The sequence below is a fragment of the Pipistrellus kuhlii genome, unplaced genomic scaffold, assembly GCF_014108245.1.
Source record: "Pipistrellus kuhlii isolate mPipKuh1 unplaced genomic scaffold, mPipKuh1.p scaffold_m20_p_6, whole genome shotgun sequence".
Classification (NCBI taxonomy): domain Eukaryota; kingdom Metazoa; phylum Chordata; class Mammalia; order Chiroptera; family Vespertilionidae; genus Pipistrellus; species Pipistrellus kuhlii.
This window is the reverse complement of record NW_023425562.1, coordinates 67,642,293-67,660,645: the sequence shown is the minus strand read 5'-3', so window position 1 is coordinate 67,660,645 and position 18,353 is coordinate 67,642,293. Positions and strand designations below refer to the sequence as shown.

The 18,353-nt window shown below is 41.6% G+C and overlaps 1 protein-coding gene across 5 annotated transcripts in view; it reads left to right on the top strand.

Annotated features, from left to right (window-relative positions):
* KIF16B (kinesin family member 16B) overlaps nucleotides 1-17,516 on the top strand; it is a 256,668-nt gene extending 239,152 nt beyond the window's left edge. For all 5 annotated transcript variants that reach the window (XM_045574799.1, XM_036417856.2, XM_036417855.2 and 2 more), the window contains one exon: nucleotides 16,260-17,516. In XM_045574799.1, the coding sequence (XP_045430755.1) occupies nucleotides 16,260-16,418 (159 nt within the window). In that variant the 3' untranslated portion in view covers nucleotides 16,419-17,516. The remainder of the gene's footprint in view (nucleotides 1-16,259) is intronic.
* Nucleotides 17,517-18,353: the final 837 nt, after the last annotated feature.

The following is an 18,353-nucleotide window of genomic DNA, read 5'->3' as shown; positions in this document are numbered from 1 at the left end:
ACCTACTGTGAATCACCCTTGTCCATCATTCTTTACTTTCTCTTGAATTGTTCCCCCTGCTTTCTGTGCCTGTGTTTTCCTCTTTCTTGATTTACTTCCTTATTTTAATGGAGTTCATCTCCAGTAGCTTCCTGAGAAGGGATGTGTAAGAGGTGAAGAGGACACCTGCACACTGGCTGCATAGAATCTATTAGGGGGAATTGTCTTTCAGAGTTTCAAAGGGACTGCTCCATTGTCTTTTAACTCTAGTGCCGCTAAGTGGTTCAAAGCCATTTTGATCTTGATCCTTTGTGTGTGACATGATATTTCTCTCCTTCCAAAAGCCTTCTCTCTGCCCCATTGTTATGAGCTTACACAATTCTAATTTGGGGAGCAGTCATCAATTCAACTTCATGTGCATTATCTTTCTCATGTCCTGCATTTTTGGGAGAGTTTTCATGATTTCCTCTCAATGTCTCCCCAAATCCCCCATTGTTTCTTTCCTAAAATTTATTTGTGTTAATCTTCTAGCCTGGTCTTTCTTTTTTTTTTTTTTTTTTAATCTCTATTTTCCATTTCTCTCTCTCCTTCACCTCCAATGCCTCCTTCCATCCCTTAATTGGTCTTATCCACAGATTGATAAGCACTGTGCTATGTGGTCCACTTCACTCTCCCTTCCCTGTGTTAACACTGCACTTGTTATTTTTGCATCTTCTAATGCTCTTTTAGACCTGAAGGCCTAGCTTCGTGTATCATGGAATAATCTATATATATAAAAGGCTAATATGCAAAGTGTTTCCTAGGGAGTTCTACTGTGAGACTGGGAATTCTATCACCCACTATGATATGCACTGGCCATCAGGGGGCAGCATGGAACAAAGGAAGGCCCCAGCTGTCAGCTGGGGAAGGGAGGCCCTGGCCAGCAGCCAGAAGGCCCCATTCCACCTTGATCGCCAGCCAGGACTTAAGGACCTACCAGTGTTCAAATTTTGTGCACGAGGCCTCTAGTCAATTATATTTATTTCCATGATGTTGGTACTGTTCCTCTTCATACACTTTCTTTGTTGCAATGGTCCAAAAGACATATTCAGAATTACTCTTGTGATCTGTATATTTTAAGAACCACAGTCTTTGTGTTATCTTCACTGCGCTCTCTGTTCTTATATCAAAATATGGGAATCATCTTTTCTCATGTAAATTTTAATTTGGCTTTCTCTTTTTTGTTAATATATATTTTTATTGATTTCAGAGAGGGAGAGAGAAGTAGAAACATGAATGATGATAATCATTGATTGGCTGCTTCCTGCGTATTCCACACTGGGGATAGAGCCCACAACTCAAGCATATGCCCTGACTGGGAATCGAACAGTAATTTCTTGGTTCATAGGCCAACACTCAACCACTGAGCCAAACCAGGGCTGGATTTGGTTTTCTTGAAAATGTATCAATTCCCTTAACTCCATTAATTTATATTCGCAAAATAAATTGTGCTTTTCTTATTAAAAAAAAAAAAAAGAGTGCTCATGGTGGCCTTTGCCAATGAACCTTCATACTACCCTCTGTTGCCTTTGTAAACACATTTTAATTTTAGAATTCAGCTAAAATTGATGGCCCCTTTTTCTTCTGTATATATGACATATTTCATAATGATAATGAATCATGGCACATGTTGCAGCCCTTTGAGACAATATTGGGGGAAATGGCAAAAACATCAGTTTATTCCATTTCTGTCGTTTTTCTTATTTGCCTATGAAAAACTACCATTCATTTTTAGATAAACTTATTTTTATTCCCAGGAATTCAATCCAATGCCATTACATTTCAGAGTTTCTACAACTGAAAAGGAAATGAGGGCTTTCTTTAGTCTGTTTTCTAATTTAGATCACCTGTTTATTATATGAGTGAAGCTAGGAAACTGATACTGAATCAGAGTTAAAAAATGACAGTAAATGAAGCCATCACCCTGTCTGCATGGATGTTTTTGGCCAACTGGGAAAAGGCAGTGGGTCATCAGGCTTTCATTTCGGAGCCCTGAGGATGAGTGCTATGAACAGTAAGGGGACTCTGTCTGCTCTCACTGAACTCCACAGTCTGGGGTAATTATGCTTCTTGGTATATGTCACTGCTGATTCACCATCTTTTTTTTTTTTTTTTTTTTTTTTTTCATTTATAGTGCTTATCTTCCACTTCACAAAATTGCGTTTATTTGCAGTTCCTCGTTTAAAAGACTCTGGGCATATCCAAATAATAGCTCAGCCAATATAAACTGACATTTCTTTTTTTAAAAGGCAGTTTCCTTGTGGCAGAAACTGTGGATGTCAAATTAGTCCAAATTAGCCCATTATTTCTTAGGCTAAATGTCCCAGAGTATTTTCCAAGATTCCTTAACTTGTAGGATTTCCCTTTGATTTTACAGATCTTTCTGTCCACATTTTGCCAGTATTTCTTTCTAGTCCTTTTTGCACTACTTTCACCTGAAAACAAACGGATGCTAAAAGGGCTGGAAGACTGATGCTTACACAGTTTCAGGTTCATTTGATGTTTATCACAGCCAGACGGGAGTGTCCTTGAAGTCCATGTTTGATCAACTGCCTAATCTGCTACATTCTTCACCACTGTTATGCAGCCATTTCTCAGCTGGTAACAGAGGGTCAGGACAGTTTTAAGAGTTTCCAAAGTTTGACTCTGAAGCATAAATTAAGATTTGATAGACTTCTTTCTTTCCAATCATTCAGTAAACTTTCCTTGTTCAGGAGAAAGGAGACATTATATTATAAACCTGTGAAATTCTGCTACAGTGTAAGATCCTAAGGGGAATAACACACACCGCTGTGCTTTTGGAAGCTCATGGTTTCAGTGTGTGTGTGTGTGTGTGTGTGTGTGTGTGTGTGTGTGTGTGTATATATATATATATATATATATATATATATACATACATATATATACATACCATATATATATGGGTGTATGTATGTATGTATGTATGTATGTATATGTGTATGTATGTGTGTGTATATATATATATATATATATTAGATGTTTAATTCTGTAGATAATAGCTGTTTGGTAAAAGAATTTTTCTATTTTCCCTTTCTGGTATAAAATCTACACCTAACCCATCCTTTTTTAGAATTAGAGATGTTATATTAGAGAAGGTTAGGCCTGGCTTTTCTCCCTGCTCCACCTTTCCTGACATCATTCATCTCAGTCATTGTCCCCAGTCAATGGGATCACTGGTGCAGATGATCCAAATCCCCAGCTAATCCTGTCTGTGGGGGTGGGGTCACAGGCCCACTACTTGAGGCCACAGTTCTCATAATACGTGGGGCATGACCATGGCTTCCCGGGATTTAGGACAGTGTACAGACAGTGGGGAGTAACTCCCAAAGCAAGAGGATAATCTGCAAGGCAAACAGTCCCACAAGGATCATCAGGAGCCCCTGACCCTGACAACAAAAAGGGGCGTTGGGTCTTTTCTCCTGGAGTCTCAAGAGCTTACTTACACTCTTGCCCTAGAATTCAGAAACAGTGTTATTCTGATGGCCCAGGGCAAGGCCAGTCAAAAAAAAACATGTGATTGATACACAAATGGCTGTAGGTCCTACAGTAAAAGGAAGCATTGTTCTGTTCAACCACTGTGAGACAATCATCCAGGATCCTCCAGCATCACACCCAATCCAATTCTGGGTTCTGTTAACAGGGAAAAGTTAGGATGCCAGTCATTAATATGCAACTACCTCTTGATTCAGTTCCCAGGTTTTTCAGAACCTGGTTCTTTAAATATGAGTTTAAATACGTTACAGCCAAAAGGTACCAGCTAGCATGATTGTCATTTCAAAGTCTGTCAGTCAAATTGGCCACTGGAAGCCCTCATTCTATTTCAAAATGTCACGGACCTCATTGAAGGTTTCTACCTACAGGAAGGAATCATGAGCTTAGAAACAAAGAAAATAATTGTGTTTTTCTCCATAACTTTAAAGCAACTCTTAAACTAAAGAGTCTGCCAGTATCTGATAGGAGGTGACCTGGGATTCTTGCTGTCTTCTCCTTTCCTTTGAAGCAGAAAGCATTCAAGTTAAACACTTCCACATTTTAAGCCCATGTGTCTTTAAACAACTAAAAGAGGGCGGAGGTGGGGAGTGGGGGAGGATGAAGAGATTTGCAGATGAGCTCCCTGAGGTAGAAGCTATGTAGAATACATATTGGGAATTGGGATCTTCTAATCCTAAACTGATAATATAATCAGATGAGGAAACTGCAGTACAAAGGAGTTCAAGGACTTACCTCAGACCCCTGTGCTGTCATGCCCTTGTGCCCGGCGTGGTGGCTGCAGAGTGACTTGAGTGCCCTTGGAGATGCCATACGGTGCATAGACCACATCAACCTTGTGGTTCAGATGGTAGCCATGCTGTTGCTATGCATCTGTGTTTACTGTTACCCATTTCTTCTTAGAGCCAATAAACAGAAGTCAAAGAACCGGGTGAGCCCCAGGAACTGAGCTTCTCCCACAGTGCCTTCCCATATTTTGCTTCAAACAAATGAAGTTTAGAGCAGGGCCTGTCAGACTGTCTGGAAGCTATTTGTTGACTCTGTTAGAGCTGATGTGTGCTGTCACTGCTGGCTCACAGGTGCAGCATAAGCTCGGTTCCTCTCTCCCCCTCCATGAGCTGAAAAGATGGGACTTCTATTGACTTGTGCTGGGGAGAAAAGCTCAATCCTCCTCACTGTCTAAGCCGATTCAGGTCTTTCTCAAGTGGCTTGTTTGTGGGGGTTCACCCTAAGCCTGCTGGACGGCCAGGCTGAGTCATCGTGATCACTGAAGCTACTTAATACCCCGAGCTGGGATGTCAGCCTGTGAAAATTGAATATCACATGAGCTTTAAGTGCACATCTCTTATAAAAATTTAAAGCTTGCTGGATTTTATTAGAATATTTAAACCAGACTGAGAATATTACATTTATGAGTCCAACCGATGCAGGACCATAATAATTCAACACAATATGCTTATGTCATTAAACTCATAAAGAAGATTCTCTGAGTCACTGTAATGAATAGTTCTGATTCTGTAATCACAGACTAACATTTCACCCTGATGAGTTTTAACTGGGAGCTCTCAGAATTCTCTATAATATTGAGACTTAAATGCTGTATTTTGCATGATGACTACTTCAAGTATTTACTTTAAAACCTAGGATAGATAGAAAAGTACCTGCTAACACAGAATTATTCATTAGAAACACTAAGAAGGTTGGAAGAGGTTGGCATGAAGTAGAATAGGACTGTAATTGATGGCTGGTCATAAATTATAAATAAAAACCAAAGAAAGATTGTTTCATTCTGCTTTGACTAATTTCATTTATTCCCTCATCTCTTACCTTATTTCTAAACACATGTATTTTGGTTATCTATTGCTGTGTGATAAACTACTTCAAAATTTGTGCCTTTAAAGCAACCACCATTTGATTGCTATGGGTTCAGTGGTTCTGGAATTTGAGCAGGGCTCAGCTGCGTGGTTCATTTTTCCAGGTGGTGTCAGCCCAGGTCACTTATGTGGCTGCATTCTGACCCTGCCTTCATTGAGGACTGGGCCCAGCTGGGGCGCTGGAACCTGTAAGGCCACTTGTTCACTCTCAGCACTACCTCCAGTGTATTTCCTTCCCTAAAACATGTAACGGGCTCCACCCTGAAGGCCTGGTAGTACTCTACTAGTTCAAGAGGAAGAGAAGTTCCCCAGGGCACAGGGCAGAGCCCAAGTTGTGAGAAATGGTACAGAGCTGACTCAGTGAGCAGTGCTTTCCAGGAGTGCACACCCTACTCTGAATGGGCCACATGTGGTATCCAGGCCAGTCATGCTGGACTCCATGTGGAGAGAGCCCCAAACTTGGCTTCCCCACCATGAGGCTTTGTACATGCTATCACTACTGCCTTGAACAGATCTCCTCTAGTATCTTCCTCCAATACTGCCACCTCTTACTTTTTACTCACCTCTCAGTTCTTAGCATAAATGTCACCAATTGCTAGGACTAGACTGTATGCCTTTTTTCTGTGTGCTCCAAAACACTTCATTCTGTTTTCTTAAAGCCATACTAGAGGACCAGTGCACAACATTTGTGCACTTTGGGGGAGGAGGGAGCCTCCCAGGCCGGATGCACCCTTTTGCAATCTGGAAACCATGGGTGGCAGGTGGGGTGGGGGGGAAAGAGGGGAAGGGATAGATGGCAGTTAGACATCCTTAGTGCTGACACGGAGGTGGGAGAGGCTCCTGCCACCGCTGCTGAGCTCACTGTCAGCTCAGCTTGTGGCTGAGTGGTGCTCCCCCTGTGGGAGCACAATGACCACCAGGGGGCAGCTCCTGTGTTGAGCGTCTGCCCCCTGGTGGTCAGTATGCGTCATAGCAACTGGTCATTATGCAATTCGGTCAATTTGAATATTAGCATTTTATTGTGTAGGATTTTAATTGCTGCTTTACCTGTCTATCATCCTGAAAGGCCTGCAGGTTTCTCAGGACAGGAACTGATCTTATTCACCACTGAATTCCTAGCAGCACGAGCATGTAGCTCTCAATAAATAGGTGCTGGGTGAAGGAATAAAGCCTGAGGAGTCAACAAAGACCAAACCTTTATCCAGTCCTTAAAAGATAGGTAGGATTTAGATATTGGAAGCAAAGTGCCAATAAGAATGATCCTGAACAGTGGGCCAGCCCAGACTCCTAGTTAGGGCAGGCACTGTCTGTTTTATTCAACAGCTGACACCCAGTGCCTGGCACACTGCTTCCTGTAGAGCAGGTGTGCAATAACTGTGTTCCAGATAAAAGAACTACTTGAATCAAACTATCCTTATTTATACTGGCTAAGTATTGATTAGAGCATCATCCCAATATCCCAAACTGTCCTAATTTCATCAGAGTGTGTAGGATGTTTTGGGCATGTTGGAAAAGCAATCCAGTATATCTGATCCAATGGAGACAAATCTACAATAGCCAGAGAGAGGTGTTTAGACTAGAATTTATGAGAGTTTATCATGAGGAAGAGTTGATCAGGTGAATAATATTGATTCCACTAGATTGATTTGTGACATCTGGTTAGTAGTGACCAGATCTCTCTCAGGTCTAGAAATACTCTAATGTGTTCTTACTCAGACCTGATCTGTCTTCAGAGCCCATCAGCCAATGATGAATTTTTCCAGGGCTTCAAGGTAAATGAAACCTCTAAGTGGTATGAGAATGATAGTTGTCTTTAAGCTGCCACTTGTGGCTAATGACTTCTGGAAATGAGGAATGCTATTGAACTGTCTTCCCTGTTAATATGTCACAATGGAAAGGTGAATATAGCCCTATTATATTTTTAAAGACCATTACAATTTTAATAATTTCAATAACTTTAAATTACATTGAGGATTTATGTTAAAATTTTGAAAAATAATGAGGGCTCCACAACAATGAGATGGTTGGGAAAATCATTAGAATGACACAACTGGTGTGATATATTGCACATGAAATAAGTAGTAGGCTGCAGTGGTAGTCATGAGTTCTATTAAAATTGAAATTTTTTACATAAGATGGCCATGATTTTATCCCCATGCTAATTAAAATGGAAGGAAGGGAGCCAAAAGATAAGAAGGTAAGGTCTTTCAAACGTTTCTGAGGCTCTATTTGCATAGCCACATCTTCTAGATACACACACGGTGGTTGACTAAAATTCAAGGTAAATTCTGAGAGCCTACATGAGCATGGTATGGACAGCCTCAGAGGCAGGGGTTGCCTTTACATTTATACATCACAATTCATGTTGAAAAGATTACACTATGAGAATTATCTTAGGCCCTTCTTTTGATTGAGGAGCCATTCATTTTGTCAGTCTCTTCTGGTCTGTTGACCTTGGCTAAGTTGCTGCCTCTTGGGATCTCAGTTTCTTCATCTGCAAACAAAAGATACTCATATCTGTCCTCCTCCTCCTCAGCATGTCTTAGGGCTCATATAAGCTCATGAACTAAGAAATGCTTTGTACAAAGTGTCCGTAGGCCCAAATCCAGATTCAAGCGGCCCCTCTTGCCCCCATGCTGTCCTTCAAGTTCCACTGTTCCCTATGCAGAGCCCTCCACATGCTGGCCTTGCCCCTTGTACAATTTTCTCCTGGTCTTAGACACTAATCCTCCTACCTCCTTCCCAGACCCCAGACCTGAAAGGAAATGACCAAAAGATGGGAGGGACCACACCATTTAATGCCCTCTGGATCTCACAGGATGGACTATAGAGCATGTGACCAGTCCCTATGACCAGACTAGAATTTCATCTCTAAGTTCCCGAGGTGAAAACCATCCAGCAGAGGCGATGTGAAGGCCAGCTTTTACCAAGGAAGTTGTTCTAGTAACTTAAGTACTTGTCCTGTCAGCCAGAGCTGAAACAAATTATGTTGGAGGTCACACATGATGAAACATGCTAACATAATGACCTTCATCAAGGATGTCTAAAATGAAATAGCATGTACCAGCATATTATATTCAATTTTCCCCCTAATGTAGTGTATTGATTGAGGTACTAGGCTAAAACTCTAAAATAATGAACTACATTATGGCTAAATTACACTGTGAGGAGTGTGTCTCACCTTTCAGAACTCAGTAACACAGCCAACAGACCATATTAGCCTGTGTTTTGGTTCAAAAGATTAATAATGTTTATTTTTTAATATTTTTTATTTATTTTTAGAGAGAGAGGAAGGGAAAAGGATAGAGAGGTTGAAACATTGATGAGAGAGGAACATCACTGATTAGCTGTCTCCTGTACACCCCCCCTAGAGATCAATCTCACAACCAAGGCATGTGCCCTGACATGGAATGGAACATCTGACCTCTTGATTCCTGGGTCAATGCTCAGCCAATGAGCCAACAGACCAGGCCTTAAAGGATTCATAACATTTAATTATTGCAGTTTGAAGTTATGTTAGAATTGTAAAGATTGGTTGTGTGTATATCAGGGTTTGGGACTGGAGCCTTCTAGCTGCACACTCGTCTGGGATATACCACTAGGATGTGCTGACCACTGGAAAGTTAGTCACAAAGCCTCCTGGGATTGACTTTGTCCTAAGAGTGCCTGGGCAGATGCCTTAATTTGATAACCAACTAGCCCCACCAGGAGCTTGGGTGTGGTGTAGGTGGAAGGTTTCCTCTTATTCCTGACTGGTGCCCACTGGCTTCCAACTCTCCATGGGTTTTCCATTCACTTGATTGCAAAGGGTAGAAAATGCCTGTGGCCATTATAAGCAAATGGAGGTATCAACTCCTTGGCTTGGAAAAGGGCAGACCAAGGCCCTCTTGCAGTTACCTCCCTTCTACCCTGCCTCCACCCCCTTCTAGGCCCTGAGCTTCTTACACTTGGAAATCTTCTATGGTTCCCAAGCTCCTCAGTTTGGGAGGGGCATGAGCAGAGCTGCCTGGGACTCCATGGAGAAGATAGAAACTCACAGGAAATGTCCATGTCTGTGTGGACATTAGCTCTGGAACCCAGTGAATCTGGTCTCCTCTCACCGAGAGCACCATCAGGCCCAGGAAAGGCAGCCTATCTCCCCAAACAGCTGATGCCCAGTGTAGATGGCCTTGTCCATTAAGAGAGAGAGAGAGCAGTACTAAAGAGAAGGTGCCCGTTGGGAGGAGAGGGGATGGGGATCCTTGGGCAGTAGCCTAGAACTCCCACATCTGTACCCTGTGACTTGTGGGACATTATTTAGCCTCCTGGACTTCAGGGTCTTTTCTAGAAGATGAAAATAAGTGTGGTCCCTCCTAAAGTTGTTCAGGTAATTGAATGAGATATATTCTTAAAACTAGAATTTTTGGGAACATATAGGTAAAATTGTGTACTTAACTAGTGCTAACTGTGCTAACTAAGCTTAGAGCACTAGTTAAGTACACAATTTTACCTATATGTTCCCAAAAATTCAAGTTTAGCACTTCTTAGTTGGGATTCAGGAATCTGTAGTTCAACAACTCCACCAGGTGATTCTCATCATGAGAGAAGTTTGGCAAACACTGTGAAAGGACTTTATTACCACAAGGTACATAGCATCAATGAGAAATATGCCTGAAAGATTGGCCATCTAAATTTGACTTCCTGAAAGTATTTATATGAAAAAAACAATGTACTTGACTGTTGGTCCACATAACAAAAAGTAAATGACCTACATAAATGTCTAATATATTTCTTATTCTTAAGTCTTTTTGCCAACTTGATTAACAACTCAATGACATTCGTTGTTGTGCTAGTTCCTTCTCTCCCCTGTGTCTCCTATCCTTTCTGTCCCCTCTACCCCTGCCCTTACTCTCTTGCCCTCCACTCCCAGCCACCCATCTCCTGTTGCCCAGGCTCCTCTTGACAACCTCCTTTCCATCCATCACTCTCACTCCCACAGCCCTCTTCCACACTCCTTGCTCTGCTGCTCCTTTTCCCGATTTGCAGTTCTGTTGAAAAAGAATTTGTTTTCCTCTGACTCATCCTCCAAGTGTCTGATATGTTGCACAGCCCCAGTGGGTGCGACCTTTGTTCATGGTGGCCCAGATCCAGGTGTTTAACAGAGTCAGGTGGAACACTTGGGTGGGAAGGCTTGCAGGCCTTCTGTGGTCCCTAATGGCTGCAGATATTTCAATATGCCTGCTGTTGTTCTTTTTTTTCTTTTTTTTAAGGGAGAAAAATGCCATGTGAAAGAAACAGAAATTGGATATTGGATTTTACAAACTAGTTTCCTACTTTGCCCTTATAACCCTGATAAGTCACTTAAATTCCTAATGTTCTTCAAGTTTTATATTGCTCTTTTACACAATGTGCTTCCCTAGGGGTGCCGCGAGACACCTGGACTTATGTTTCACGCAGCAGGGAGGGTGGGATGTCGTTGGTGCACTGTTAAAGGGGGGCTTGGGCAAGAAGAACTTTAGTCTTCTTCTTTCAGCTATAGATGCTGTGGGAAACATTGTGAGCTCAGGCAGCACAAATTATGTAAATATGTGTCTATTTAAGTGTGCATTTTACATATAATTGCTATGTATATTAGTATCTATAATAATAAAAGCATAATATGCTAATTAGACTGGACATCCTTCTGGGTGACTTACCGGACGGACGAAGCTGGGCTGTGAGGGAAGCCCGGCTCCCAGGTGCCAGAAGGAAGCTGGTGCCAGCAGCTGGGGGAAGGAAGGCCTAGTCTCACATGAATTTTGTGCATCAGGCCTCTGCTATAAAATAGAGTACTAGTACATTGGCTGATCTTGGATTGAGTCCGAAACCCTAAGTTTTTTTGGGGTGTGATTTTTGAGGAATAGTAATAAACTTGCTCACCAGCCACCATTATATGGAAGTAGCTTTTGTTATTGAAGAAGAGCTCAGACAAAAGAACCAAATTATCCATGGTTGTATGCTCTCTGCTAAAGTTAGTGGGATGTTCACTCTGGAATACCATCCAGGTATACCAGTTAATAATGCAGATTTTTTTCAATAGATGGAGTAACACATATGTTGATATATATGCAATTTGATATGTATTCTATTTTGTTGTATTGACAGCAAGCTTCACAACTTCATATGTCAAATTTTCTGAAGGTGTTAACATCATAGGTATTTTTACACTTAAAAATGTTGAATTTCGTGAGAAAAAAAAAGCATTTGCGGGAAGTTTTAATTCGTTATTTTATTTTGAAGAAAAGTGCTGCTGAAAGTTATCATATACTTCAGGAAGCTTATAGTGAACATGCTCCATCTCAAGATACTTGTGAACGCTGGTTTAAATGCTTTAAAAGTAAAGGTTTTGATGTGAAAGACAAAGAACATCCAGGTCAACTTAAAAAGTTTGAAGACCAACAATTACAAGCATTATTGATGAAGATGTATGTCAAACTCAAAAACAACTTTCAGAAAGATTAAACGTTCAGCAAACAATTTCCAATTGTTTACAAGCAATGCGAAAATTTTTAAAGGAAAGAAAATCTTCTGAACGAAATCAACTGAATGAAAGACAAATGGAAAACCGAAAAGTCATCAGTAAAATATTGCTTCAACAGCATGAAAGAAAATCATTTTTGCATCGAATTGTGACTGGCAATGAAAAGTTTATTTATTTTGAGAATCCCAAATGCACAAAAATCATAGGTTGATCCAGTTCAACCATCAACATCAACTGCAAAGCCAAATCACTTGGGAAAGAAGACAATGCTCTCTGTTTGGTGGGATCAGAAAGGTGTGGTGTATTATGAGCTTCTAAAACCAGGTGAAATCATTAATACTGATCGCTACTGACAACAAATAATCATGTTGAAACACACTTTGATTGTGAAATGATCAGAATGGGCCAGAAGACATAGCAAAGACACTATCACACCCTTCAAAACCAGTTAAAGACACGTTAAAAGATCTTGCCTGGGAAGTATTCACCCACCCATTACAGTCACCAGGCCTTGCTCCTTCAAATTACCACTTTTTCTAATTGATGGCACATGCACTTTCTAAGCAACACTTCAAAACATACGAAGAGTGGAAAATTGGGTCTCAATGGTTTGCCTCAAAACAAGAAAAGTTCTATTGAGACGGTATCCACAAATTACCTGAAAGATGGGGAAAATGTGTAGCTAGTGATGGACATTACTTTGAATATGATGTTTCTCTTGAACTTATTGTGTTTTCTTTGATTTCTTTGATTTCTTTAACAAAATCCGCATTATTAACCAGTACACCTGGTAGCAGTGATAGTGAACAATCTGCAGCTACACCGAACAGTGTGCATGAATCACAAACATTATAAGCAGTGGAAGCCAGACACAAAATGTATGTGGTGTGAGTCCCTCAATATGAAGTTCAAACACTGGTGAAACTAATGGAAGGTGCCAGGCACCAGGATAGCAGTTACCCTTGAGGGAGTGTGAGGAGGGCCAGTGTGCCAGGGATGATGGGGGATTACCAAGGAGAATAAGATGCTCTCTGTAACCTCCACACCCTTCTGGAATTTCAGTTGTATCTTCTGTCCCCAGCTCTAGATCTAATACTTTGTTTTCGTCATTCACCAGAAAGAGTTTCCCGTGGTTGGCAAACTCAGCTTGCGAGCCACATGAGGCTCTTTGGCCTCTTGAGTGTGGCTCTTTCACAAAATACCACGGCCTGGGCGAGTCTATTTTGAAGAAGTGGCGTTAGAAGAAGTTTAAGTTTAAAAAATTTGGCTCTCAAAAGAAATTTCAATCATTGTACTGTTGATATTTGGCTCTGTTGACTAATGAGTTTGCCGACCACTGGCCCATCCCATTTCAAGCATGTGGCTCTGGACACTGCCAACCACGAAAGCCTCACCTCATACAAGGTAGAGCACTTTGAGGTTCCGCAGAGAATACTTCATACTCGGAGCATTTCTATAAGCAAGAAAGCAGTCCTTATTAAAGGGAACCAAAACTGCTGAATTCCACAAAGCAAAGAAAAAGCTCTATGTAATGTTTACAAGGGAGGCAGATCCTTCCTTCTGGAGTTTTCCTAGAGGCATGCTAATGAGCTCATTTAAATAAAAGACATTACCTGCAGCTGATTTACTGTTCCCTTCCTATGGTGGAGCCCTTCGTAGGGAAGGTGTCTCCAATACTTTCTCTTTTTCTTTTATTTATATTCTTAACTTTCACTTCTCTCTTCATTATACCCTTCAGATTTTATTGGCCCTTTAAGGAACCCCTGCTCTGGGAACTAATTATGACAAATGTTGAGACAGCATCTGTTCCCAGTTTTCAAAGCCTTCTATTCTGTTAGAATTCATCTTGAAGGCAGCTTTGCTAGAGCGTTAGCCTGCAGTTAATGTAACCTGCGGGGGACCTGACGCAGGAGCTGGGGACCGCGGAGGAGCTACTGAGGCTACACCTGTGTGGCATCCCAGGTCTCCTCAGGCTTTAAACTGCGATGTTGCAGCTCCAGGCACCATGGACAAGCTCCTCATCTTCCTCCTTAATCATTTCACTCCTGCCTTTCCAAAAGCAGTCAGGTGCGGGCTGTGTTATTTCTAGAAATGATGTTGGATGGAATTCAGGTCCCTCTAAAGTGGATGTTCACTCTCAGCTTCCCTCCCCCAGAAAAACTGAGGTCAGGTTCCGTTTTGCCTCTGATGCAAATAAGTACTGGAGTAAGATCTTCATTTTCTAGCAGTTGGTTTTGCACCTTCTTACTTAACCTGATGGCTGTTTCCAGAACTTTCGGGAGAGATTACCATGAGACCAGTATGTTAGGATGCTGAACGGTAAACAGAGTCTGAATTGAAACACTCCTCCTTTCTTGACTCCTAGCCTTGCTCACCTTCCTTACAACACCTTCCTCACCTGAAAATTGGTATTACAGTAATAAGAGGTAATTCCAGGCACAGTAGATGACGCCATCAGCTTAGGTGACTTAACATTTTGGAGCCAGTGCAAATCTTTATCTTGCTTTGGTGGTGGTTTCACAGTTGTACACATGTCAGGACTCAACAGTTTGCATGTTTGAAAATTGTACAGGTCTTGTGAGCCAGTTATACTTCCATAAAGCCTAAAAACACATCTGTGAGAAGATTTTTAGAAACTATGTTACTTTACAAATATTAGTTATTAGTCATCCTTGTTACTGTTTTCTCTCCTTTTTAAAAAAAATAAGGACAGTTATTGACTATATAGGCTCTTTTAAAAAATATTTTTATTGATTTTTAGAGAGAGAGGAGAGGGAAGGAAGAGAGAGATGCAACACCATTGGCTGCCTCCTGCACGTGCCCCCACTTGGACCAAGCCTACAACCTGGGCTTGGGAATCAAAACAGGCAATTGTTTGGTGCATGGGACTATGCCCAACCAACTGAACCACACTGGCAGGGCATCCTTGTTACTCTTTTTAAGAGGGTAGCTAACAAATTTTCCTTAAGCGAAGTGTCTTCTTACAGAAATAAATTCTAGGTTGGCAATTCACGGAGGTAGATTAATTCAGCTTGCTCTGATCAAGATTTCTCAACTGGGGCACTATTCACTTTTAGAGCCCAAGGACTTTGTCCTGTGTGTTGTAGGATGTTAGCTGTATCGCTGCCCTTCCCCATCTTCCCCCTCAGTGACAGTAAAAGTGTCTGCGGACACTTCTCCTATAGGGCAGATCACTGGTGTAGGCCTAGGCCATGTTGCTTAGGCACGTTCTTTCTGTTACTCAAAGACTGTAATTATGATGTTTAATTTCTAAGTTTGTGACAGGACTGTTTATATTTTTTAAACAAGCTGAGACAGCCGAAACCGGTGTGGCTCAGTGGTAGAGCGTCGGTCTGCGGACTGAAAGGTCCCAGGTTCGATTCCGGTCAAGGGCATGTACATTGGTTGCGGGCACATCCCTGGTAGGGGGTGTGCAAGAGGCAGCTGGTCGATGTTTCTCTCTCATCGACGTTTCTAGCTCTCTATCCCTCTCTCCTCCTCTCTGTAAAAAAAAAAAAAAAATAAAAAAAAAAAAAATAAACAAGCTGAGACAGTAATAAAGGTTTAGTCCTAATCACCCCCTCTTCCCCTTTTCCTCCCACCCCCACCATCTGCCTCTGTTTTCTGTTGTGGATAAGATTTGCCTGACCTGAAATAGTGTAACTGTTTTTAGTGTCCTCTTTTCATTGTATGCCTCCTGCCAGCACCCACACCTGATTCTATCTATCCCCAGGAGCTCCAGTCCTAGTCTCCGGCAGGCTTTGCTGTGCAGGGCGGAGGATGCTAGGAGTGACAAGAGCAGCAGGGGGCAGGGGAGGGAAAGAGTCCAGAGCAATTAATCATAGTCAGAATTTCACTTCATGGATGATTACAGGATTTGCAAAATGATCTGTAAATATTAGGAGGGATTGACCCTCTAGTCCCCAGTACTTCTTTTCCTTATTTATAAGAACTATCCAGGGCATGTGCTGACTGTCCCATTTAAAACCCCAGGCAGCAGCACATTTAGCATGGTGCAGATTACTCTCCTCTCCCCCCTTTTAGTCATCTGCCTACTTAATGAGTAAGTCTGGGGAAATTACTCTCAAAAGGAAAAAGGTACCAGCTAGTGACAGTGTTGCTGGCGCCTCTGGGTGAGTCTGCAGTGAGGCCTGAGGCTGTTGCTGTTGAATCCACTCAGAGCCAAAGACCCGCCCCCTGCATAAGGGATGTCATGGCCTGAGGACAGCAGAGGCAGCTGAGGAGATTTCCCAGGTGAAATGTCTAATGACGGCGACAGCTGGATGGAAAGTTGTTTCTGGACATTCCTACTCCCAACAACGTCCTGACCAGGTTTTTAACTCTTGTCTCTTCCTCAGAAATACCTCAGGGACTTTTTCAGCGTGATGCTCCAATCAGCCACGTCCCCCCTACACATCAACAAAGTGGGGCTGATGCTCTCGAAGCACACCATTTGTGAGTTCTCGCCATTCTTCAAGAAAGGGGTCTTTGACTACAGCAGCCATGGAACTGGGTAGAGCCGGGGGTGACAGAGGAATCACCACTGCAGTGCCTTCTCGTCAAAGTGGGCCTTCGGGTGCGGAGCAGCCTCCCGCCTCCTCTCCAGTCCGTACCCAGTGCCCGAGCGTGGGGCTGGCGGGCTTTGCTTGCTGATGGTGTCTCTGACTGGCAACTGTTACTGTCCCACTGTGGTTGAATCGTGGCCTTTCCCCCATAGTGCTTCCTTCTCCTGCGGTGAGATGGATGTGGCTTGAGTATCTTGGGTTCTCTGAGACAAGCCAACATGGGACCTCCCAAAGTGAGTGGCTCACCAGACTGCCCTTAAATGACTTTCATCTGGTTTGAGTCAGAATTTTTGTATAATACCTAAACACTGAAGTTTACACAGAATTTCAAATTCTGCAAAAGGGATTTTCAGTACAATCACAACTAGAGTCTTCCATGCCTGACCAACTGGATGTAGGTGAAGTCATTTAAAACTTCTATAAACCCATACAAATCGGATACTTGCCTCATCTTGAATATTCATGAAATTTTTCCCAAATGTAAATGGCTACTGTGCATTCTCAAGCTATCTCCACTAATCACAACATGCATAGCTGAAGGCATATTTTTAAACATAATTTCACATTTTTGTCATAAAGTCTACTGGATCTTTTGCTGAAAACCTAGAATTTGCAGTAGCTTATTAATGATCCCTAAATTACTCAGGACTTAATGTAGCATTGCACATTTATGTACAGTAAAACTGCTTTGCTTTCATAAAGAGAAAAATGTAAGTAGAAAAATATATATGCAGAATATATTGAAATGTATATAATTTTACCTACAGATTTATATATGTACACACTCCTATACAATAGTTTTATCAAAATATATAATGATTCACATAAATTTATTAAAGGTATTTGCTTTTCAAAATTTAAATGAAGCTGCTGTCAATATTAAAAGAAATTACGGAATGTACTATGTAGCTCAGTTTATTTTAAGTTTGCAACATGATCGTTTTTTACAGGTTTAAATACTTATCTAATGTGCCTAGGAAAATACATAATGTACAATTCAGTGTCTGTGCTGCAGAAGATGCAGTTATAATAATGATTGAAATCACAAATGAATAGGTAACAAAGCATGTTTACATTTAGTCTTCTAGAATATGCCTGCAAAACAGAGCTCTCCAACCTGAAAAATATATTTAAAGACGCGATTATCCTGACAAGGGGAAAAACTATTATTGCACTAATTAGATAGCATAGTTTAGCATGGAAAATATGAGAAAATGTTTTAATTGCTACAGAAAGACTAGCTTTTGTCTGCAGTTGGGATTACAGGCATAGGTTTAGGGGCAATTTCTACTAGAGAATGTAAACCTAGAGATTAAAGGATAAAAACTGGGAGATAGTAATTAACTACAGGTCATTTGTTCAAAAGGAATCAAAGATTGTCCCTCATTTGCTGAGTAAACTGGAGAGTTTATGGTTTTCTCAACTGGCCAGATAATCCATCTCCTGCCCTTTTGGACCTGCATCTGAGGCCAGGCTTATGGCAAGCATTTCATTAAAATTACACAGGGTACAACAATAACTAGGCAAGAATAAATAGACACGTTTATGCAATGTTTAGGAATCAGAAGATCCTTTGATTCCAATGCTCATCTTAAGTAATTAGTGTTGAGTTCAAGACCTGGCTGGCTCAGGGTCAGGCCAGTTATGAGTGAGCCATTTCACACCTCTAAGCCTCGGTCTCCATCTGAAAACGAAGCTGTGGTATCAGATGACCTGTGGGTTCCATTCCAGCCCATGGGGACAAGCCGAGGAGATAAGCACTTCAGTGGGGACTATACTTCAGTCACAGGGACTGTCACTGTGCTTCTGTCACAGGTGTGTGGGCGTGATACACAAACTCTAACCGGCCTTGAAGGCAGCTTATTTAATCTGAATAAAACATTAGGG